This window comes from Ovis aries, chromosome 2, assembly GCF_016772045.2.
Source record: "Ovis aries strain OAR_USU_Benz2616 breed Rambouillet chromosome 2, ARS-UI_Ramb_v3.0, whole genome shotgun sequence".
In the NCBI taxonomy this organism is placed as follows: Eukaryota; Metazoa; Chordata; class Mammalia; order Artiodactyla; family Bovidae; genus Ovis; species Ovis aries.
The window spans coordinates 248,197,416-248,220,767 of NC_056055.1; the positions used below are offsets into that span (position 1 = coordinate 248,197,416).

General features: G+C 57.6%; 1 protein-coding gene across 1 annotated transcript in view; it reads right to left on the reverse strand.

Moving 5' to 3' along the window:
• The window catches only part of IGSF21 (immunoglobin superfamily member 21), a 273,439-nt gene extending 250,535 nt beyond the window's left edge, over window positions 1-22,904 (reverse strand). Inside the window, exon 1 of the mRNA XM_027965645.3 lies at window positions 22,812-22,904. Coding sequence (XP_027821446.1) covers window positions 22,812-22,881 — 70 coding nt within the window. The 5' untranslated portion in view covers window positions 22,882-22,904. The remainder of the gene's footprint in view (window positions 1-22,811) is intronic.
• Between the last annotated feature and the right edge of the window lie 448 nt (window positions 22,905-23,352).

Sequence of the window (23,352 nt, forward strand, 5' to 3'; positions counted from 1 at the left end):
TGCTGGCAGGTAGAGGGTCAGGCTCTGAACCCGACTCCCACGTCCGTTCACTTTTTGTGGCGACAGGCTCCCAGTAAGGGAGCAGATAGGGACCCTCCGCGTGAACAGGAAGAGTGGCGGCGTCCCCTGCCTCTGGGCGCAGACGTTGAGGCAGCACGCTTGCCCCTGGGCCACCAGTGCGGATTCCGTCACCAAGACACATGGAGGAGAGAAACCGAAAGTCTGCCCTTGGTGCTCCCCTCCCCAAGCCAGACGAGACGCCCCAGCTGGCCCCCTCTCCTCAGCATCGCCGCCTTTCCAGAGGCGCTCTTCTCAATCCGTGAGCAGGCCCTTTCCCTCCCCCAGGACCAGAGGAAGCAAGATCATTGAGCCGCTAGGTTTCCACCCCAGGAGGCAGCAGGTTTCCTTCAGAAGCCTGGCCCAGGCCAACCTCCAAGACCTCTCCGTCGGCTGGCCCAAGGCTGCCAGAGCTAGAGGGGCTCAGGGTGACCTGTTCAGGCGCCAGAGCCATGGGCAGAGCTGGCTTAGGCCTTGGAGCAGAGTGGCTGACAAGGGGCAGACAGACAGGAACAGGTCCTGGAGGCAGTGGGGGAGGAAGCCCCACTGCAACCCCACAGAAGGGCTGCTGGTCTCCATCGCAGGCCTGGAGTCAAGTTCCTTCTTGGGTGACATTTTTTCCTCTATGCCTGTATGACTATCAGACAAGGAGATGGCGCCATGAAATGAACAGTGCTGAGCTTTTGAGAGCAGACCCATCTGAATCTAAATCCAGGCTCTGACACCCCCCAGCTGTGTAATTTTGGGCAAGTCCTAAGCCTCACTGAGTACCTCAGTTTACCTATCTGTAAAATGGGACTAACAATGCTTGTGTCACAGGAACGAGGGAGAGGGTTAAATGGCATAGCAGGCACCTGATAATTTAAGAAGGGAGAGACAGAATCTGAGAACTCTGTGGCCAGAAGAGCCCCGAGACGTCTGGGAGGGAAAAATTAGGTTCAGAGGGAGTCAGCCACGGACCTTGGCTGAAACAGAACAGCGGGTGCTTAGGATTTATCCTGCCTGATTTGGTTTGCCCTCCTTTTCCTCTGCCTCCCAGTCTCCGTGTCCTGGTGTGGAGAGTGGGATCCAGGAGTGGGACGGGAAGAAGAGGGGCGCCGTCTCCGAGCCCCTCGGCACACTGAGAGGCTGGAGCCTGTGGGCTTTCCCATGGCTTTTGCCAGAGGTGATTGACGCTTTTGCTGGTCAGAGATGATGCTGCCACACCCAAGCGTGTCCCTCACTCGGATGCCTGTTCCGCTCGGTGCATGGGGACCAAACACCCCCACAGCGGCTGCTGGGAGGGGACTAAAGTCCATGGCCACGCCCCCCCCTCAGACCGCCCACCGCCCGGAGGCACCAAACCCTACCCTCCACCCACCACCTCATCGCTCAGCCTCTGAGCCTTTACCACGGGCAGGGGTGTGGCCAGGCCAAGAACCCAGAGAGGGCCAGTGCCTGAGTGAGAACCCCGTTTGTGCCCAGCAGTTGAATGCATGTCCGGCCCAGAGCCCCCCATTCATGGGGGGGATGCAGGGGTGGGCTGCACACTTAGGCATGTGCTGGAAGCCTTGGAAGATGGCGGGATCCCCCTGCCAGCCCGGGGCGCCTTCCCAGCTCTCACCGGCTCCCACCTCCCATTCCGCCAGCTGTTTCCCACCAGGAGCAAAGTTCCCCTTCCGGTGTCCTCCAAGCACTGGCCCAAGCCCCTGTCGCCTCTCTCCCTCCTCCCTGACCCAGGCTCCATCAGTGAGGAGCCCTCCTGCCTCGTAGCCAGTAATGCTCTCCCGCCAATAAGATTAAAACATACCTCCTACTTACGGCATCGATTCATAGCACTGATTTACTGTTGCTTCTTGGCTGCTACAAAACGGATGCGCAGGCCACCACCTTTATCTCTATCCATCTCCTCGCTGCCGGGGAATAACTGCTAATTAATACCTTTCTGCCTTCCTGTGCCTGCCAACTTTGAGGGCCATCAGTACTCCACGGGCTCCCTGCCACCCAGCCACTCACACCCACCCGCTCGGGACTCCAGCCCCAGGTCAGAGGCACCCTGGGGGGTTCGAGGTGGAACAAGGAAAGGTGGGCTGCTCCCCTCTCCTCATCCTCCCACTGGACACAGACATAGCCAGGGGGCATGGGGCGGAGACTAACTCAGAAGGGACTGAGTCAGACCGCGGTTCAAATCCCAGCCCCTAGTCACATCAGCTCTGAAATTTTCACCTCTGGGTTCCAGGCTCCTGTCTGCAAAATGGAGAAAGCCACAGGACCCACCTCCTAGGGATCTACAAGAGTTAAAGGTCAGGTCAAGAATGTCCATCCTAAAGGAAATCCACCCTGAATAGTCACTGGAAGAACTGATGCTGAAGCTGAAGCTCCAATACTTTGGCCACCTGATGCAAAGAGCCGGCTCACTGGAAAAGCCCTGATGCTGGGAAAGATGGAGGGCAGGAGGAGAGGGGATGACAGAGGATGAGATGGCTGGATAAACACACTGAACATAAGTTTGAGCAAACTCTGGGAGATGGTGAAGGACGGGAAGCCCGGCATGCTGCAGTCCATGGGGTCGCAAAGAGCGGATGTGAGTCAGCGACTGAACAGCAGCAGGATGTGCCTGACGCAGTCCCTGCCTCCTGCCTCCTTGGGGCCTTTGTTCTGGGCCCGGAGGGGGTGCCGTTGCCATGGGCCAGCTGCGTTTGCAGTACTGGTGTCAGGGAATGGGCAGGTGGTCATTCCCAGTGCTGGGAGCAGGCTCCAGGGAAGGCCCCAATACAGGAGTCAGCTACAGATACACTGTAAACCAGTTATACTCCAACAACCTAGACAGCATATTAAAAAACAGAGACATTACTTTGTCAACAAAGGTCTGTCTAGTCAAGGCTATGGTTTTGCCAGCAGTCATGTATGGGTGTGACAATTGGACCATAAAGAAAGGTGAGTGCCAAAGAATTGATGCTTTTGAACTGTGGTGTTGGAGAAGACTCTTGAGGGTCCCTTGAACTGCAAGGAGATCCAACCAGTCCATCCTAAAGGAAATGAGTTCTGAACATTCATTGGAAGGACTGATGCTGAAGTGGAAACTCCAATACTTTGGCCACCCGATGCAAAGAACTGACTTATTTGAAAAGACCCTGATGCTGGGAAAGACTGAAGGCGGAGGAGAAGGGGATGACAGAGGATGAGATGGCTGGATGTCCACCAACTCGATGGACATGAATTTGAGTAAGATCCAGGAGTTGGTGATGGACAGGGAGCCCTGGCATGCTGCAGTCCACGCGGTCACAAAGAGTTGGACACGACTGAGCGAGTGAAGTGAACTGAACTGAATAATAATAATAATAATGAAAAGGCGTTAGCTACAACATGCAGCCTGGTCTGGACACTGCAAAGCCACAGCCGACTCAGGTCAACATCAGGAGTTCAGCTAGACTTTCCCTGCTTCTTTCATTCTTCCTTTTCTGCTCAAAAGGCACCTCCTCCAAGAAGCCTTCCTGAACCGCACAATCGAGAGACACCGGTCTGTCCCAAGCCCTGGACTATCCCAAAGCCCTGAATTCCCCTCACAGGATAGTACCATCCAGAGTTAGGCTATTTACCTACTTGTTTATTCCTGTCTCATCCATCAGAATGTCAGTCCCATGAGGCCTAAGCACTTGACCGTCCTGTTTGGTATCATCTCCCTGGGCACGCTGGTGGCTCAGACAGTAAAGAATCTGCCGTGCAATGCAGGAGATCTAGGTTCGATCCCTGGGTTGGGAAGATCCCTTGGAGAAGGGAATAGCAACCCACTCCTGTATTCTTACCTGGAGAATTCCATAGACAGAGGGGCCTGGTGGGTTATAGTCCATGGGGTCGTAAAGAGTCCAATACCACCTAGCGACTAACATTTTCACTTTCCCTGGGCAGACAGGAGATCAGTAAGTATCTGATAAGTGACTAACAAATTCTCCATTAATATCAGCCAATAATAATAATAATGTTGATAAAAATAAGCAAGATTATCACTTTCCTCTCCCCTTAAATGAAGAGCTGATTAAATGCCCTCTCTCCCTTAGTGGGGCATCCTATTAAAAAAGCATCGCCACTGTCTCCACTGCAAAGAGATCACACAAGTCAATCTTAAAGCAAATCAATCCTGAAAATTCATTGGAGGGACTGATTAGGAAGCTGAAGCTCCAATACTTTGGCCACCTGATGTGAAGAGCTGACTCATTAGAAAAGACCCTGATGCTGAGGAAGATTGAAGAAAGGAGAAGGCAACAACAGAGGGTGAGATGGTTGGATGGCATCACCGACTCAACGGACGTGAATTTGATCAAGCTCCGGGAGATGGTGGAGGACAGGGAAGCCTGGCGTGCAGTAGTCCATGGGGTGGCAAGGAGTTGGATATGACCGAGGGGCTGAATAGCCACAACTGTGTATTCAGTGTCTCCTAGGTGCCGGATGAGAGACTGAGGCTCAGAGCAGTCACACGACTCATCCCAGAAGACACACTTAGCGGGTGATTCGGCTGTCACTGAGATCCAGGTGGGCCACGCGTTCTCAGCCCTCCCCCGAGCCCCCAGCAGGGCACAGCACGTCCCACCAGGAGGAACGCGGACAGCTCCTTCTGTGCCAGATACGTCTGGGTGCCAGGGTTTCCCTCCTGGCTCCCAGACTGAAACTGACAGCTGAAGAGGGAGGGCAAGGCCTTCCCCCGACCACCGGAGGATGCGAGGACCAGTCAGGGAGGGGCGTCAGCCCGATCTTGGATCTGCACGGTCTGTGGACAGGGTCAAGAAGGCGGGACCAGCTGACTCTAACTGTGGACTCCTCCTCCTCCTCTCTCAACCGGTCCCCTCCAGTAGAGGAGGGGGCATGGCTGCAGGACCAGATGGGCTTAGATGTGCGAGCACTCAGAATTATCGCTCTCTCTAAATGCCCAGGTCTGCCGTGACCAGCGGGTTTCCGCTCTGTCTCACGGACAGGTCAGCCAGGCTGGGGGCCCTGCTCTGTGAGGGGAGGTGGTGGGGGTGGGGTGGCAGCTGTCAGCTCTCCCACCAGCCAGTGAGAGATGGTGGCAGGGGCGGGGGTTTGGGGGAGGAAGCTCCAAGACAGCCTGGCAGATGCGCCAGCAGAAGCCAACATGGGCGCTTTTAATAAAGCATAACGAAGCGTGGGATCATAAAATATTTTGTCTAATTCCAGGCTCCCATGGGGGCAGGGCAGATCAGCTGGGCAGGCAGAGGAGAAAGGTTTACAGAGGGAAGCCTGGGGCTGGCTGGGGGTTGGAGGACAAGCTGGGAGCAGCGGCCAAGGGTCTGGTCCAGGGCCGGGGTATGGAGGCTTTCTCACAGGCCTCCCTTTCAGCTTGGAAAGAGGCAGCAAGGGGAGACTTTTCCCCACAGAAACGGCCCCCTCCTGCTGGAGCCCTGGTACCAGTCACGGGCCCCTCTGGGCTTCCGCTTCCCCACATGAAATGAGGGTTGAACCCAAACAGAAAACTCTTCCAACATGAGGCCAACACACTCATTTTCAAATTCCTTCATTCAAAGTAGAGCCAAAGCCTGTCTGTTAAAGAAGCGACGTGGACTCCTGGCTCAATCTGGGGACGAGGACGCCCCCAGCTACTGTTTTGCCTGACGCTTTGGCCGCCAGGAGTGGTGCAGGGCACCTCCGTGGGAAACCGGGGCTCCAAGGAGCACAGTTTGAGAACCGTGGGTTGGCCCATCCTGCCTAAACTCCTGCATCCTTCAAGGCCCAGCTCACGTCTGAGAACTTCATTGGAGGCTTCATAACGGGGCAACTGTCCCAGGCACGACCAGCCACATCCCGGCTCTCACCATCCCAAAGCTTTTCACGGCCCGTGACTGTGCTTCTTCACTGGTTTGCAGCCAGGGCTGCACAGCGTCTGAGACACGGCGGATGCTCGGCAAGAGGCCCCTCCCTGACCACACACATCCGCACTTGGCCATCACCCCCAGCCCTGTTCTCCAGAGCAGCTGTCGCTCCCTTTTGCTGTGTGCTCTCGTATGTCCTGTCTGTCTGCTCATACACTCTGGGAGGTGAGCTCCAGGAGGGCGGGCTTTATCTATTTCTTTCCGTTCCCCACCACACCTCCAGTGCCTACCACACTATCTGGAACAAAGTAAGTGTCCAGTTTATCAGATGAATGACTGGCTGGAGGGATGAATGGATGGATATATGGCCAACGAAAGAAGGAAGGGATTTTCCTTTTCTTCCTTGAGTCAGTGTAAATCTGCCGGCCCTAATAGGTTCACTTAGAGTTCAAAATGTCTTTTGTTACTGGAGTTGGCCAAAAAGCTTGTTTGAATGTTCCACAAGATGTTCGAGATTTGAGTGGGGGGGGGGGGTGAGGGGGGGGGGAGGGAGAACAAACTTTTTGGCCAACCCAATATGACTCTCATGCAGCTCTAAGCTCTGGAGAGGCAATGCCATCCTTCCTCCAGGGCCCACAGTGCCCACACAGGCTCTTATCAGTTCCATAAACACTTACTGATGCCCGCTCTGCACCAGAACCATGCCAGGGACAGGGAGCGTGGAGCTGAGCCACAGTGCCAGCTGTGCCCCAGGGTGCTGTGAACAGCGTAGGTGCACAGAAAATGTTCGTTGAATAAATTAAGCGGCGTCTAAGGTGAGACCGGAATGATGAACAGGTCTTAGTCCAGAGGAGGCAGGCTCCTGCAGAGTGAATGGCCTGTGCAAAGGCCCTGGGGCAGCTAGGAGCACCGGGTCTTTCGGGCTAAGGTCCTGTGAGGCAGGCTTCACGTCCCCCTGCCCCCAGTGGTTCCCTGCAGGCGGCACCCAGTGCTCTTCCCAGAACCCTGGGTATAACAGGCCCCCTCTGAGGTCGTGCTCTTGTGGGGACGAGGGGGAGGGGTGACGAGCCACACCCACTGCCCCTGCCAGGAGCATCTCCCTGGGCACCTGCACACCACCGAACCCCATGCTCATCTGCTCAGACCCACACAGGGCACTAAACTCATCCACTGCAAACACCTCTCCTGTCTCTTTTCTGAGGGAAACAACATTGTTTAAGTAAAGCCCTTTAAAATTTAAAGAGCTGGGTTTGTGTGATCTCCGCGGGAAGCTTTTAGCAGCAGGCTGGAAAGAAATAATAATAATAACGAGGCCGGAGGCAACAGGGCAGAGCCAGCTGCCACCCAGTTGACTGCCCAGGCAGGGGGCCCAGGGCCACCTTGAGCTGCTGCCGAGCCCCTGAACCCCTCCCCAGAGGCACATGGGATCAGGAGCGGAGGTGCAGAGAGCCCCTGAATCACCAAAGGTCAGGTTGGAAGGGGTCTCTGGCAGAGAAGCACGCAGGCAAAGAGGGCAGAAAGCAGGTAAAGCGTGAGACCCCCTGGGTTCAGAGCTCAGCCACTTAGCTGTGCAACCCCAGCAAGAGGCTCAGCCTCTCTGACGATGTGGGACTTTGCCCAGCACCTCAGGCAGACTAGTCGTCCCCTCCGCTGCAGCCCCGTAAGGATCTGGGAGCCATTTCAGTTTTGGAGTCACAGTATTAATCAGCAACTTACTTCTGTGTCTGCTCCTCTGCCCCGGGGACTGTGGACTCCTGGAGGCCCCGCTGGTGCCCCAGTGCCAGCCCTGGCATAGGCCACAGCTCAGGGCTGGCGCTCAGGAAACGGCTGCTGCGTGGAGCCGAAATGAGGCTGACTGTGCGCCAGGATGCAAGTGGCTGTGGGCGCATCCTCACCACCGACACAGCTGCTCTCAGCAACACCCCTGGAGGCAAGACGCTTCATCCCAAGGTGGGGACTGGGGGCATCAAATATGTCTTTTTTAAAAACATTTACGTATTTGGCTGCCCGAAGTCTTAGTTGGGGCAGGCAGTTGCTGTGGCGTGTGGGGGCTTTTGCTGTGGAGCGTGGCCTTTCTAGCTGTGGTGCATGGCCTTTCTAGCTGTGGTGCATGGACTTTGCTCCACAGAACGTGAGATGCTAGTTCCCAGACCAGGGACCAAACCCTCGTCCCCCACATTGCAAGGCGGATTCTTAATGACCGGATCACACGAGAAGTCCCCAAATATGTCTTAAAGGAAGTATTTTGGACCCAGACAGGACTCTCCGTCCCGATCTTATTCTCACCAGAGAATACTGGAACTGGGCCACCCAGACTCAATCCTTTGCTTTATGGACCTGAGGGAAGACGAGGGAGGGGAGCGAGTGCCGGAGCCAGCTGATGGAGGAGCTGAGACCGGATCCTGGGGCTCAGCGCTCTGAGGCTGGTGTCCTTCCCACTGAGCCACTGTCTTCCATTCTCACCCACGGGATGAGGTCACATGGAACAGGGAAACCTTTTTAAAAATTCAAATTGTCACATTCATTTTAATATGGATTAAGAAAAAAGATGCATTCAGCGCCACAGGCCTGTACATTACTCCTTCGCACCAGTGGGAAAAAGAGGGAATGGATTTAAGTTTGATTCTAAGACGACCGTGATGCAGGAGAAGACCCGGGCGGGGTGGAGACGAAGTCATGGAGGCAGTGACTGGGGTCTGGCAGCGCCTGCAGTGCACCCCCGGGGTGGCGCAGAGCCACACTCCACCGCCCGGGACGCGAGCACGGCAGCGGGCACAACTCCCCCGAGACCCAGGCCCCAGCCAAGGGCCAGGGGGCGGCCCCCGGCACTGCGATGCGTGGGTGGATAGATGGATGGATGCCCCGCAGCCCGCACACAGAGGTCCAGCCTGCAGGACCGGGCTCCATGTTGGACTAGAAATGAATCTCTTCTAAGGTAAAGTGAACAGTCAGGTAGATGGAAGGGCGGCTGAACAAAGGAATGTCACCTCAACCGACGGGGACACTGAGACCCAAGGGGACGGTTGGTAGAGATTTTCCTAAGGAATATTGATCCCCAGTGAGCGATCGACCCTCCGCTCTCAAAGGGTCACATTGCCATTGAGTCAGTAGGCAGGGCTGAGACCGACCTGCATGGGGACACGGTAAGTAGCCGGGCTGGGGGGCAGACAGCACGTGGGCGTGGGGCAGGGGCACTCTGTCTTGGCTGGAGCACCTCAGAGAATAAACCAGGGAAGAAATCTCTGCTGATATTTGTCACGGCAATTTCAGCAAAGCACCGGATGTCGAAGCGTCTCGAATTTCAACTGGCAAAATTAGTCCTCGTCAAAGTCTATTTGAACAGTCAAGATGGATGGAAAAAAATGGGCTGGACAAAGGGAAATAGAGGGACCCGAGGAAAGTACCCTGAGCCAGTTCAGGAGCAGCAAGCCAAAGGGACTGTCGGTGGAAGTTTTCCCAAGAAACGGTCACTCCCCATTTAGAAGCCAGCCACCCCTGAAACTCCAGCTACTCGCTGAGAAGGTCCCTCTAAATAGGGCATTGGCACTGTTAGCTTTCAGGTGAAGGATAAATGGTCTGGTGATCCGAAGGGCTAGCTTACTGCCAATTCCCTCCTCCCCCACCTGCAGGGCGAGGAGCAGCCTCCGGCAAGACTAGTTCAGAGGCGAAGAACACCCGCCTTTACCCTTGCGAGGAAGGAGCTCTGAGGCTGTTCATGACGAATGTGCACCGGACCACACTTAGTGAGAGCCGGTGGGGACGGCAAGAAAGATGATCTAAATGGTTCTGAGCAGAAAGAACCTCTTCGTGGGAAACAGAGTGGAAAACAGACTGGAGAGCGAAGCATCGGTGTGCCCTGGGGCGGAGTGATCTATCAGCTAGACGGCGCAGCCGCCGGCGAAGAGTCTGGGGCAGAGATGAGGCGTCAGCATGGTCCGCACCAGCAGCGGAGGGGTGCAGGCGTTCCCTCTCATGAGGCGTCAGCGTGGTCCGCACCAGCAGCGGAGGGGTGCAGGCGCTCCTCTCGACAGATTGCAGTGCTCTCCCAAAGTCACCCGTCCCCTCAAGCTCCTGTGCCCTTGGGAGGCCAATTCCCCGTTTCTAAAGCCCCAGACCCATGAGCTACATTTTGGCCCAGGAAAATCCAGCGTCCAGCACCGGATGGGGCATAAGGGCAGGCATTTTATTACTGCGATTGTTATTACTATAAGAAGCAACCGATCACATATGAGCACTCACACTGTCTCGTTCCGTCGTGTCAGCCACTCAGCGGGCACGTAGTACAACCGTGTTTTCTGGACGGGAACGCTGAGCTTGGGCAGGGTGGTGCTAGGTCTCCACTATCTGCTCCCCAGGTCACTCTCTCCCCTTCTCCACCTACTCTGTGCCTGGCGGCCCGATTGCGTGGGCATCCGTGCAATTGAGTTTCGTCCATGTGCGGCACTAGCAAGAGACCCAAAGGCAGGAGCAGGATGAAACTGGGGTGTTCCTTCCTCGGGCTGCCTGCCAGGTCCCCAGGAATTGTCTGCATCCCTCTACCCGGGGCCTCAGGCCTGCCTGCAGCCCTCTCCTCTCAGCCCTCTTTCCAGTCTGCAGGCGGTAGAAACCCCCTGATCCTGGCCCCAGGGGCTGCCCCGTCCCCTGTGCCCCCACTAAACCCTAAAGCCAGCGAAAAGCGAAAGTTCTGTCCCAGACTCTTTGTGACCCCATGGACTGTAGCCTGCCAAACCCCTCTGTCCATGGGATTCTCCAGGCAGGAACACTGGAGTGGGTTGCCATGCCCTCCTCCAGGGGATCTTCCCAACCCAGAGATCGAACCTGGTAGTCGTTTAAAGAAGCCCTTCACAGACCGGCCAGGCTCAGCTTGGTGTTTCCTTCTGGAACCTGGTTGATACGGAGGGAAATAAATTGTCCCCAAATTACAGAGCTTCCCAACAGTGGCACCGAAACCCCAGCCCTGCTCCGTCTGCCTCCAAAGCCTGTGCCATCCCATCGGAACCGCGGTTTCCCAGCCGCAGACATTCACATCTCCCAGACTGGCCACGGCCGCGTGCCACCTGCTCCACGATGCACTGAACACTTTTCTTAAACTCGACTCTTTTTTTCAGACTTAAATAAGGCATTTTTAAAAAGGGAAAGAGAATTTAAATCACTGCCCCAAATGGCAAACCAGTCTCACTTGCCTTAAACAGAGGGTGACTGAAAAAGAATCACAATGAAAACAAAACACTGCTATTAAAGCTTCGACTTCCTCTGGCTCACTGCAGGCGTGCTGCCCCACACCTGTTTTGCTGGAAAAAGAGATTAGCAAGCAAGAGGGTGTCAGAGCTTGACAGTATCAGCCTGAGGCTTTCTCCTCGGCACAAGGAGGAGGATGGCATGGGAAAGGAAGTGGGAAGACCCTCCCTCTCTGGGATTCCTCATCACTTACTGCCAGTGGGAGGGATACTCCCCTAGACCCGTGATGTCCGGCGGAGCCTTACACAATGATAGAGGCATCTTATCCACATCTGTGCTGTCCAACACAAGAGCCACCAGCTGTTGCGCCTTGAAACGTGGCGGAAAAACTGGATTCTGTTTAATTCAGTTAAACAAAAGCCAAGACATTTTGCTGCATTTTAATGTAAATGTGGGCTGTCGCACATGGCTCCATGTTGAACGCAGCTCCGCAAGCCCCAGGAGGGCGAGAATTCGCCTATTCCTTCTCGTCTGGATTTCTGGGACGACATGACGCTGACTGCCAGGAGCAGTGCACCTACGAGTGGGCCAGAGAAGGAGCGAGTGAGCTGCGCCGCTTCTGCAACAGCGCTGCGCTCTCTGCGCTGGGGCTGCCCCAGAAACCACCAGCTCTTCCTCGTTTGTGCGCGCTCAGTCACGCAGTCGCGTCCCACTCTTTGCTTCCCTTTGGACTGTAGCCCACCAGGCTCCTCTGTCCATGGGATTCTCCAGGCCAGAACACTGGTGTGGGTTGCCATTTCCTACTCGGAGATCTTCCCGACCCAGGGATCAAACCCATGTCTCTTCGTCTCTAGCATTGGCAGGCAGAGTCCCTATCACTGAGCCACCTGGGAGGCTGAGTAACCTCATTCCTCCCCCACCAGGTTGCTCGCCCCTCTCCTCCCACCAGGCTCCACGGTCAGGCCAAAGGCCTTAGGAATTCGCCTTCTGACGGTGCCTTTTCCTCTCCAAGCTGGGCTCAGGCCCACTTCTCTGCTGCCTGAGCAAACAAAGAAGCCTTTGTGAGGCGGTTGCTTCCGCCACCCTCACCTCACTCCCTCGCTCCTGCTTGGGACATCAGGTGCCAGGGGACAATTAGCAATGTGTCACCTGCTTCTGTAGAACCAGGCACCTGGCCTTGGGTTATTGTGTGGCCTGAATATCCACTTGACAAAAAGCTGCACACTCGGGCAGTGAGCACCAGCTCGAGACACGAATGCCACCCACCCTCTGGCCGTGCCAGCCTCTGTCTCCACCCTGCCAGGGCTGCCTCCCCCCGCCCAGCCCTGCATGACGCCAGGGCAGCCGGTGATGGACGCCTTCCTTTGGGGCAGCATTAAGGAGCCAGGAGGAAGAGATGGTGCTGGGAGGATAATGGAGGCGCCAGTGATTGGTGACAAACAGCCCCGTTGGAGGAGCGCTGTCTCTGCAGAGAGAGAGACAAAAGGGCAGAAGGAACAGCTTGGCAAAGCAACAAAAAAGCCCAGCGGCTCAGCTGCCTCTCTCCCTGGTGGCCCCCAAGCCGCTCCTGTGATGTCGGGGGCTGGTGGGTGCGCCCGCTGGAGCGCTGCCGAGATCCCCACTCAAGCCTGGGGACCCCAAGCTCCCCCACCCAAGACTCTGAGGTGGAGGGTCTGCCTAACTGAGCCCCCAGGATCGCCCCTAGGACCTCCAGGGAGAAGACTTGGCTTCCAGCACTACCTCCCCACCCCCCCTACACACACAAACACACACTCACACACACGCATACACTCACACCCCCACACACACATACACACACACATGCACACACACACACGCACTCACACACATTCACACACATACATTCACACACATGCACTCACACACACACATTCACACATGCACACACAGTCACACACACGTGCGTGCACACACACACATTCACACACATGCAGTCACACACTCACATGCAATCACACACACGCACACACATTCACACTCACACACATTCGCACTCACACGCACACACACACATGTCATGCACAGTGTGAGGTCCTCTCTGGCCTCAGTCTCCTCAGCTGTAAAATGGGAGACAGGAGGCAGTGCATTTGATTCTCCGGCTCCCTCCTGGCCTGGTGCTCTGCCTAAATCCAAGGACTTGTTTAGGACTCTGTGGGAAACCTACAACGTACCCCTCCTCCTGGGCCCTGGGGCTTGTAAATGCTTTCTCCTCTTCAACCTGTGGGCGTTCCAGTCATTACAACAGCAGCAACGACTCTTCACGTGGCCACTATGCGCTCGGTACCCTGCACACAGATCCTCCCCGAGTTACGTAAACTTCCCCTTCCCAGCAGCCCCCACCCCGCGAAGCAGCCAGGATGAGCCTCCTGTTCAGTTGGAGAAGTCAAGGCCGGAAGCAACAGAGAGGCTTTCTGGGTTCACACACTGGATGCATGAGGGAGACAGGATCTGAACCCACGCCAGACCTCAGAGCTCACGCCTGCTGGGCATCTAGAAGCTTCTCCCCAGGAGAAGCCGCCCCCGCCGCTCTTGGCTCAGGCCCAAGCTGGAACAGTCCCATTCTAGGCAGGGGCCTTGTCTTCCCTCCTTGCCAGGTGTGGACACTCTGGGAGGGGTGAACAGTGTCCAAACGATGGCATTTCTGCCTCGAGGCCATTGTCTCTTTGGGTACCCCAGAGCCATCATTTACAACACACAGGCATTCCAAAGGATGTCCAGCTTCAGGTGGCCCAGAAAAGCCAAATTAATCTTCCTAGAGTCCTGCTCTGAGAATGTCATTCATTTCTCTTCAACTGCCCCCCATAGCCCCTGGGCTCAAGTCCAGACCCCTCACTCCAGCTCTCAGGCCTCTGCCAACAGCTCTAACCTCATTTCCAGATTCTCAACAAGCACCTTCTGCTCAAGCGAGGCCAGCTGCCTCCCAGCCTCCCAGCCCAACAGGGCACTCGTTCTCTCCTCCAGGTCTTTGCACGTGCCTCCGCCCCCCCCCCCACCTGGCCTGGGGTTCCCTCCCTGCCTGTTAAGGTTGTTCCGATCCCGCAGAGCCTTCCTGGGCCACTCCCCTTAGTTTCCAAGGGTTTACTCTTGGTACCCTAGTACCGGCCATTTATTAGAGATGATCTTTTATCATTCTCAAATGAGCCCATGCTCTATGGGGTTTTCCAGCAGCCAAAACTCCTTAGGGGATATCTCTGCTGATCCAGAACAAGGCTGGGACAGCTGCTTAATGAACAGAAGTGACTGGACCCCTTGACGTGGCTCCAAAGGCAGCTTCCAGAACAGCAAGGAGAAAATAGGAGCTTCCCGAGCCTCTCAGAGTGACCCCGTGGCCATCTGACTCCAGTCTGGGGGCCAGGAGAAAGGGACAGGCCTACGACCGAGGGCTGATCACACACCTGCTTCTGTGTATCACTTCATTCATCTCCACATTACCCTCTACCTTCAAAAGATGGGGACACCGTGACCTACAGAGGCACTGATTTGCCCAAGTGTGTACTCTGCGAGGTAGTGGCCAGCTAGGCTTTGACCCAGTGCAGATGGAAGCCAAAGTATCTGGACCATACAGAGACGGACTGAGGCAGGCCCAGTGGCATGCTGGTACGTGCTTGTCAACCAGCTCTGGGCTGGGGAGAGCACTAATCGGCAGTGTTTGCCCATCTCCATGGTGTAAATCACCATGGTCAGCTTCAAGCTACCAGTAAGATCAACTTGGGCTTTGGGGGAGATGAGTAAATCAATGCCTGGGTTGAGAACCCAGCCCTGCCCCCCACTTGCAGGGGGGCCTTAGGCAAATCACATAATCTTTCCAAGTTGCATTGCTCTTCTGCAACATAGGAGACTGTTAACTCCCAAATGGGAGTTTCTGGGAGCATTTCCCATGACTGTGTGTGCACATAGCTAGCATGGGGCTTGCCACATAACAGTTACCATTTCTTTCCTTCCTTCCCCCAACCTCCTACCCGCCAGCAATGAAGAACACCCCTCCAACCAAGGAGAACCCAGAAGGAACAGGAAGCCCTTTGGTTTGCCTCATCCCCCAGATGCCAGCCATGATGTCAGGGTGAGCTATGGTGGGCAGAGCTGGACAACAGACATTGTCACACCAGAAGGGACTTCCAGAGGTGGCTGAGCAGGGCCAGGAAACAGGTCCCAGGCTCAGCGTCTGGACCAAACCCCAGGCTCAGGGGAGTCAGTGAGTCATTTAACAACACATCTTGAAGCCTCATCTGCTTGGAGCCAGGCTTCACGCCAGAGCCAGTGGGACAGGGATGCCTGCCCTCAACAGCTCTCTGTTCAATAGGGAGTCGAGCCTGTGACCAGGTCCAGCTCCAGAGGAGAGTTGTTTAAACAACGTGTTGCCCAAAGTGCCGCTGTCAGCACGCACAGGTGGCCCCTGCTGTCAGGGGCTGGCAGGGCTGCGGAGGGCAAGAAGCAGGCAAGCAGAGACTGGGAGGGAGGTTTATGTGGAGTCGGGGCTGTACCGGCTGAGGGCAGGAGTCTGCTCTTTGAGCCAGGAAAGGGAGGAAGTTGGGGAGGAGGGGAAGACATCTCTGGGCAGGCCAGGTCCATGGGGCGGAGAGACGGCGGCTCTGGGCCCCATGTGGTGTGAGCACAGCCCCGTCAGCGTCCTCCCCGTGCACAGCAGTGGAGGATGGAGGAGTCACATCAGCAAAGTGGCTACGTCGGCACCCAGCTCATGGTACAAGCTCTCTGGTTAGTTTAGGGGCCTATGCGCTCATGGGGAGCTGGCCTGTTTCACTGCAGACCCCTGCGGGTTGAAAGAAGCACCGCAATGGATTGGGGCGGGAAGAAGGCTGAGCCTGCAGCCACAAACCTGGATTCCAGTCCAGCCACTTACTACCACCATCTTTTCATTTCCCTGAGGATCAGTTTCCCTGGTCGGTTCAATGGGCACAAGAGTAGCCTCCTTCACATCTGACATGAGATCTGAATGGAAGGATGGGGGTCAAAGCATCTCATCAATGCTCAAGTACCACCTCAGGTAGAGTCAGGATGTCTGGAATCAGAGTCTCCGTCACATCGATGATCTGAGAGTCTTCAAGAAAGACAGAACACAGTTCCAGGAGCAGAACTTTACCAACAGGAAGTTCATCTGTGAATCCAGCCTGAATTCCATAAGCCATAAGCCTTTGCATATATTTTCTGTAGAAAGCAACACTCCCAAACCCTCTCCACGTCCCCAGCACCAGGACATGTCCAAAGGCCAAAGATGCCTTATTCATCCACATAACCAGCCTTTATTAAGTATCCATCATGCATTTGTGAGGAAGATTCAATAGTGAGAAGAACCGGACAGGTGTCTGCTTTTGCAGAACTTTTTACTAGGTTAGGGGATGGGAGGGTCACAGTGAGACTGCCTCTCCCACATTCCACTGGGAGAAACAACTTACGTCTTGAGTCTTATCTGCACTCATGTGGGTGTGGGCAGGGGATGATGCCTCAAGACTCCAGGGGAAGGCAGGGAGCAGGTAGGGGAATTGATCACCCCCATTCAGCAAACTATGAACCATCCTCCAGGAGTTACCAAGACTGGCTAATCAGCAACTCTAAGGCTTATCATGCCTAGGGAGGGCATCAAGTGGGGTCCTTTTCTTATAAAGGGCAGAAATCAACTCCAGATAACCCAAGCCAAAAAAATTTTAAAAAGTAACTACTGGAACATTATGGGGAAATTCATGGAATGCAAGAGCGAGCTGGAGCCGCAGGTGTCAGGAGGCCCACTTCGCTAGAGCCAGAGCACCTCTGGCATAATCACAGGTGACACTGACGACAGTTACCTGAGCCCACAGGGTCGAGCCAAGAGCTCTGCGCGCCATGGCTCACAGCACCCTGCTCATGACCCCTGGGAGGAAGATCCCGCCATTATTAGCCTTGGGAAACCGGAGAAGTGCAGTGTCCTGGGGGCTCCTGTTGGTAAGGGGGAACTTCCGATGGCTTTCACTCTTCGTCTGCTCAGTATCCAGATTCCCGGGACCATGTGTCGGACGGACTCGCCTTGGTGGGGCTACGGCTGATTGCGCCACCTACCAAGATGGCGTGCAAACGAGAGGGGGGCGCATACTCTCCCAAAGCAAACCTGGTATGTTGCCAGGAGGTGTAGGAATGGCTGGTGGACCCACAAACCCCAGGCTCCCTTCCTGGGTGTCAGCGTCCTTCCCGCTCCTTTGGGCTGCTACTCTGCGCACCTCTAGCTCCATGCATGTGGTACTCCTTTGCCCCATCCAGGGAATCTTGGCCAATAGGTCTTGAGCCCACCCTGCTAGTGACCCCAGTGCGAGTGTAAAGGTGGGCTCTAGGGTCTCATCCCCCTGGTTCCTTCCCAGAAACTTCATCCTGAGGACAGACACTTCTTAGGAAGCGATGTCGCATGTTTCACTTGCACTGACATTTATTGTTTAAAATGGGGGACTTTGCCTCCTCTTGTGAAGGGTAGAGGCTGCTGCATTCCTCGTTCTGTGACGAAAATATAAACAGTTTCTCCTCTCTTCTGGAAGCAGCAGTGTCTTTGGATTGCTTTCGACCTGGGTTTGAAACTCCCAGTTCTTACCCTTATAAAAGATTTTGAGCCTTATTCATTGTTTAAGAAAGGAAAAAAGGAAGTGGAAAGAGAGGAAGGGAAAGAGAGAGAGAGATGGCAAGAGGGAGCTGGGGGGCGGGTATCCTGGGGGCTCTTGTCCTCATCTGTAAAACATGCCTAGTGAGACTGCCTCATGAATTGTTGAGGGCATTTAATGCATTAAGAACATCTAATAGGTGTGCGATAAATGGAAGCTACCAGTAATATCAGTCTTCTTTCTCCCTGTCCTCAATTAGACTCAAGAAGTAACAGCCTTGAAGATGAGCTGGCCCTACCGGGCACAATCCTGCCTCTGGCTCTTAGCTCACCTGGGTTCCCTCCCTGGGACATTAGCCCTTGGCCTATTAACCTCCTCCCTTTGCTTCAAGGTCTAGTTCAAGTCCTCTCTCCCCTTTGAAGCCTTCCTTTAATACCCCCAAAGAAATCACTCTTCCCCCACAAACCTCCTCTGGGAGGCGTCAGTCCACTTGGCATCCTGCAGGTATCAACAGATTTCCACTTGGATTCTCTCTTATCTTTACGGGTGCGGGCCTGGCCGCTCACCCCACTGGAACGACGGTCACGGTCATAGGTCTTTCTCTTTTCAGATGCACCCTGCCCACAACAGATGCCCACTCATTCTCCTGATGATGACAAGGGCTTTGAGGGTTGTCCCCGCTCCCATCTGGGCAGATGAACGCACTGGATAATTTGATTTCAGTGGGGCTTGGGAAGGAGAAAGGCAGCCAGACAGGGCACTGGACACACGGCAACTGTCCATGTGGCTGGAGCTGAGGAAGAGACTGAGACCCGTTCTCACCAGGAGGCAGCAGAGCCCCGAGGGAAAGAGACAGACAGTCCTGGGTCTGAATCTCAGCTTGCCACGTACTGACTGGGTGACCTCGGACAAACCACTTAACCTCTCTGAGCCTCAGCTTTCTCATCTGGAAAATAACCTTAACTCTCAGGATGGTTACAGGGATTAACGAAGATAAGAAGGACAAAGCACTCATGGCACAGAGCTGGCACAGTCAGGGCTGAATAAATGAATTTCAAGTGGCCTGGGGATGGAGCAGAGGTGGACGGGGCGGTAAGCCAGGTTAGACGCCTCCATGGGTCCTGGGACACCCGGTGAACAGAACTAACCAGGTTACTCTTTGTTCAGCCCTTGTTTGGTTTTGAAGTCGGGACTGCTAAAACCCAGGAACCTCAACAAGCCTCTTCATCTTCCCCCAGCCCCCAACTGCAGCAAGATTCAGGTCTGTGTGAGACAGATGTTCTGAAAAGCTGGGGTAGGCAGGCCAATCTAAGGCACCATTGGCACCTTGCCAGCCCTTGCCCACAGCCCTGTCCAAGGAACAGTGGAAGGAAAGCGGGAGCCAGGGGCCGGACCAAGCGGGACCTGGAAGACACTGACGGCCTGTCACGAACAAACTTTGCAATTCTGGGCCTCAGTTTCCAATCTGTGAGAAGAGGAGCTTAAACCCATGTTGCAGCGCACGAGCACCATGAAGCAGCTAGTGCGTGCCGGCCACACAGCGGCTGATCCATGCAATCCTGGCTATTGAAAAAAAAAAGAAACCCGGCTCTGATATTAGAAGAGCAGCAATCTTAAGATTGTTTAAGGGGACTGTTGAGGAAAGATCGCTCGATGCTGGGTCTCATTATCTGCTTCCACCAGGGCCGCGGTCCTTTGGCGCTTACCATCTTGCCCAAGGCATTAGGATTTCAGGGGGCGGTAATCAGTTCCTACTCTAAAAGGGTTCTCCTGCTAAAAATTACTCGTTTCAGAACCACCGCAGTAAGTGATCTCGGAGGTCGCTTCCAGCCAAACATTCTCTCCACTTAAAAAGCAAGAACTCCTTCAGCCTCTCAGGAGAAATTCCAGTTTGCATCTTGAAAGGGAAGGGGTGGGGTTTAGGGGTGGGGTTTATGGCTGGGGGCGGGGCGGCAGGGGAGGGGGCGGGGCGGCAGGGGAGGGGGCGGGGCGGCAGGGGAGGGGCGGGGCGGCAGGGGAGGGGCGGGGCGGCAGGGGAGGGGCGGGGCGGCAGGGGAGGGGGCGGGGCGGCAGGGGAGGGGGCGGGGCGGCAGGGGAGGGGGGCGGAGCGACCTAGTCCAGGCCCGGCCCTTAACTCCCGCACCGAGCGCCGAGCAGCGGCCCGGCGATGCCCGCCGGGCGTGGGGTGGAGATGGTGAAGCGGATAAATAAACGAAGGCATCACACCAGCTTGCGTGCGCGCAGCCCCCGCAGTCCCGGTGCGGCGGCAGCTCCGGCCCAGCCGATCAGCCCCCGCATCCAACCCACCGCTTGACACGCTGCTGCCGAGAGAGAAGCGGGAGGGCGTCCAGCGGAAGTGGAAGGTTTGGGGCCTCCAGCGCACCCTGCCTCGGCCTGCCCCCCGCCGCCCTTCGCGGAGACTTTCCCGCGGCCGAAAGGGGAGGCAGGTCCGTGAACAGCCTTCCTGCTCTCCCAGTCCCCGGGGCCCTCTGCATCCTGGGCCCGCGCCCGGGCACGGGTGCTGAATTGCCCTCCCAGAAGTGCCCAGGCCAGGTTAAACGGGGCCTGAGGGGTTAGAATCCGTGTGAGAGGCAGGCGTCGGGGAGTGGGGGTCAGGGGCAGGAGCCCTCTGCCCGGCCGGTCCTGTGTACCGCCAGCTGCGTTCCCCTCCCGGGGCGCAGACCCACCTCTGCAAAGTGGAGTCCCTGCGCGCCGCGAGCTGTCGGTGCAGAACCGGCCCCGGTGCACGGGCCGTGTCTAGCAGTGGCCGCCGTCGCCCCCGCGCTGGGCAGGCGTGTCTCCGGGTGCCTGCTCTGGACCCTACCCTCCGGGCCCGCCCGTCCTCCGACGCAGGCGGTGGCAGGCGGCCCGGCCCTGCCGAGGGCCAGGTGCGCGGCTCTCGGTCACGTCCAGGAAGGGCGCCCTCCTCCGGCCAGACGGCCTGTTACAGCGTGTACCGACCCTCCTGGTACCCCCGCCCTGGGCGGGCGCTGACTCCGGGAACGCAAGGACTGATTGCGCCCCGCGCGCTCTCATCTCGGCTGCAGCGAAGGGATGGCTCCGCCCGCGCCCCACGCTCGGAAAGTTGCCCGCCTGCGTTTCGGGTCGGCGCTCTCCCCTCTCGCTGGGCAGCGGAGCTCAGAGGCCAGGCCGGCTCCGCTCGCCCAGAGGCGCTCGCCCCAGCCTCCTGCCAGCTGCAGAGGTGGGCGGGGGGCGGAGGAGTCAGGACACCAGCTCGGGTCTCCGCAACCCCAAGAACCGCGGCTCGCAGGTTCTGGGAACTCGCGCGGTGGGATCCTGACGCAACGGGCTTTCCCCACTAAACCCTTCTGCATCTAAACCCTTGCCATCCTTACCCCTGACCAGACTTTCTGCGTATTCTGGGGAAAGGGGTGACCCACTCCTGTCCCCACCCTCTAACCAATCCCACCCCACCCCCACCCCCCCCCCCCACCCCACCCCACCCCACCCCCGCTCCCTGCGGTGTCCAGGTAAAGGCTCCGAGTGCCTTTCGACAAAGCCCAGCGCCCTCCCCGTGGCGCTGGCACCCGGACACCACCCCGTCCCCGCCCCAGCCCCCATATAACCTTTCCCTCCAGAGGCTTCCGAGGGAGGGAGCCATCGCCTCGAAGTTGGAGGGGAGGGGGCGGATTTCCATGCACTTTGGAAAGTCTGTTGTTCCAAGGGTAGGCAGACCAAGTACAGGGCTTGCATTCCTCCTGATTTACACCAACCCTTCCCCTCCTCTGCCAGCAGGACCACCATTCAGGCTCAAATCCTGCAGTCTCTCCAGTCAGCGGACCACGCACTCTATAAGGACCTCGGGGTGGAAGCGGGTGGGGTTATTTTAGGGCGCACCCCTTGCTGGCAGGCATTCTCAGTCTGGCTTGGCACCTCCCGGGAGTGCAAGGCACACGGGAAAGCACAGACCCTCCCATATCCATCACCCGCTGGGCTGGGGGCTGAGACCCACCGGTCATAACGGCTACTTTAGGGCACCGCGCATCCCCCGCCCCTCCGTGGCAGAGCCGGAATGTGACTCCAGACGCCCTGGTTCTGGGCGTCCAGGTTCGGGACTAGGCTTGGGGCGAGCCGCGGGAGCGGACCTCCAGTCTCTGGGCCGCCGCTCTCCGCCGGTGCAGCCTCGCTCCCGCCGGCTCTGAGCGGACGCGTTGGCTCTGCCCGAAAGGCGCCGGGTCGCCAGGTTGGGCGGCCGCAGCACTCTAGACCCGCCAGGTGGCGGCGCCGGCCGGGAGGCCCCGAGGCTTCCGAGAACCCTGGACCCTGGAGCCGCGGAAGCACGGGTCACTCGCTCCGGGAACCTCCTTCCAACGGGTTTAGCCCGATCGGGACCAAGTCCACGCGGGACACACACGCACCGCGGCACACACCTCCCCCGTCCCCGGACGCGTCCGTGCCTCCCTCCGCACTGGATCCACACGCTCCACTGCACGCTCACACACTCCTGGCCCGCGCGCCTGCACCTCCACATCCGAGAAACGTACACTCTGGCCCGAGGGTCACATCCCGCCTCCTCTGCACACGCGCCTCGCCGAACACCCCCCCTCCACACACACACCATGGAAATACAGTCACCCGCTGCCATGTATCCCTAGAGAGACCCGTACACTTGGGACACGCGTGCCACGCCACACCTCACACACTCATCCACCCTTCAACACGCTCCCCCACAGGCTCACGATGACACAGGCTCACCCACTTCACACCCTCACCGAGAAGCTGGGCGCCCGCTCACACCCCCAAACACTGGCTCACACTCCTCCTCTCACACACACACCTTTTCTGTGTAACTGACATAGACACACAAACACCCCTCCAGACACTCGCTCGCTCACACACCATCACACACACTCACACCTCCAAATACACTTCGGCACCCTTTCCGCGCACAGCGCCTTCCCGGACACCCTCACACGAACGCCACAAAGACACACGCTCATACACACACGCGCGCACACACCCTGGCACAGACCCGCGAGCGTTCTCTCCAGAGGAGACGTCCGCCCTCCCTCGTCAAACCCACCAGCTCTGCAGCCCCCGCGCCGAGCGCGGGTTTCGGACCCGAAGCGTCCCCGGGGCGCCACTGGCCCGCGTCCTCCCGCGCTGCCCGCCCCCGCGCACCCCGGGCCCCGGCTCCGGCCGGCGCCCTCGCACTCACCGCGCGCCCGGTCCAGGATCGCGGCGAGCAGCAGGCAGACGCAGCCGCGGAGGCTCGGGGCGGCTCGCATGGTGCCCGGGAGCTGGCGGCGCTGGCGGGGCGGTGGCGGCGGCGGCGGCGGCGGCGGCAGCGGCGGGGGCCCTCGCCATGGGCTCAGGCGCGCTCCTGCCTCCGGCCTCCGGCCGAGACGGTGGCGGGCCGCGTGGGGCGCCGCGGGGGCGCCCCCATGCCGCCGCGGCTGGGCCGCCGGGACGCCGGGCTCGGCTCGGGCTCTGCGGGGCGCCGCGACCCCTGCTCTCGGGACGACCTCGGGCGCGCCGCGGCTCTCGGCTCCCCGGCAGTGCGCGGTGCCCAGCGCTGCCCGGAGTCAGCTGGGCGGCAGCGCCTGAGTTTGCAGCCGAACCGCGCTCTCTCTGCCTGGCGCCCGCCTCTCCCGGCTGCGCGAGCGCCCCCTCCCCGCGCCCGCCCTCCGCCCCTCCCCCTCTCCCCGCCCCCCGCCCTCCTGCCCTCCCCTCGCCGCGCTCTCGGCTGTATTATACAG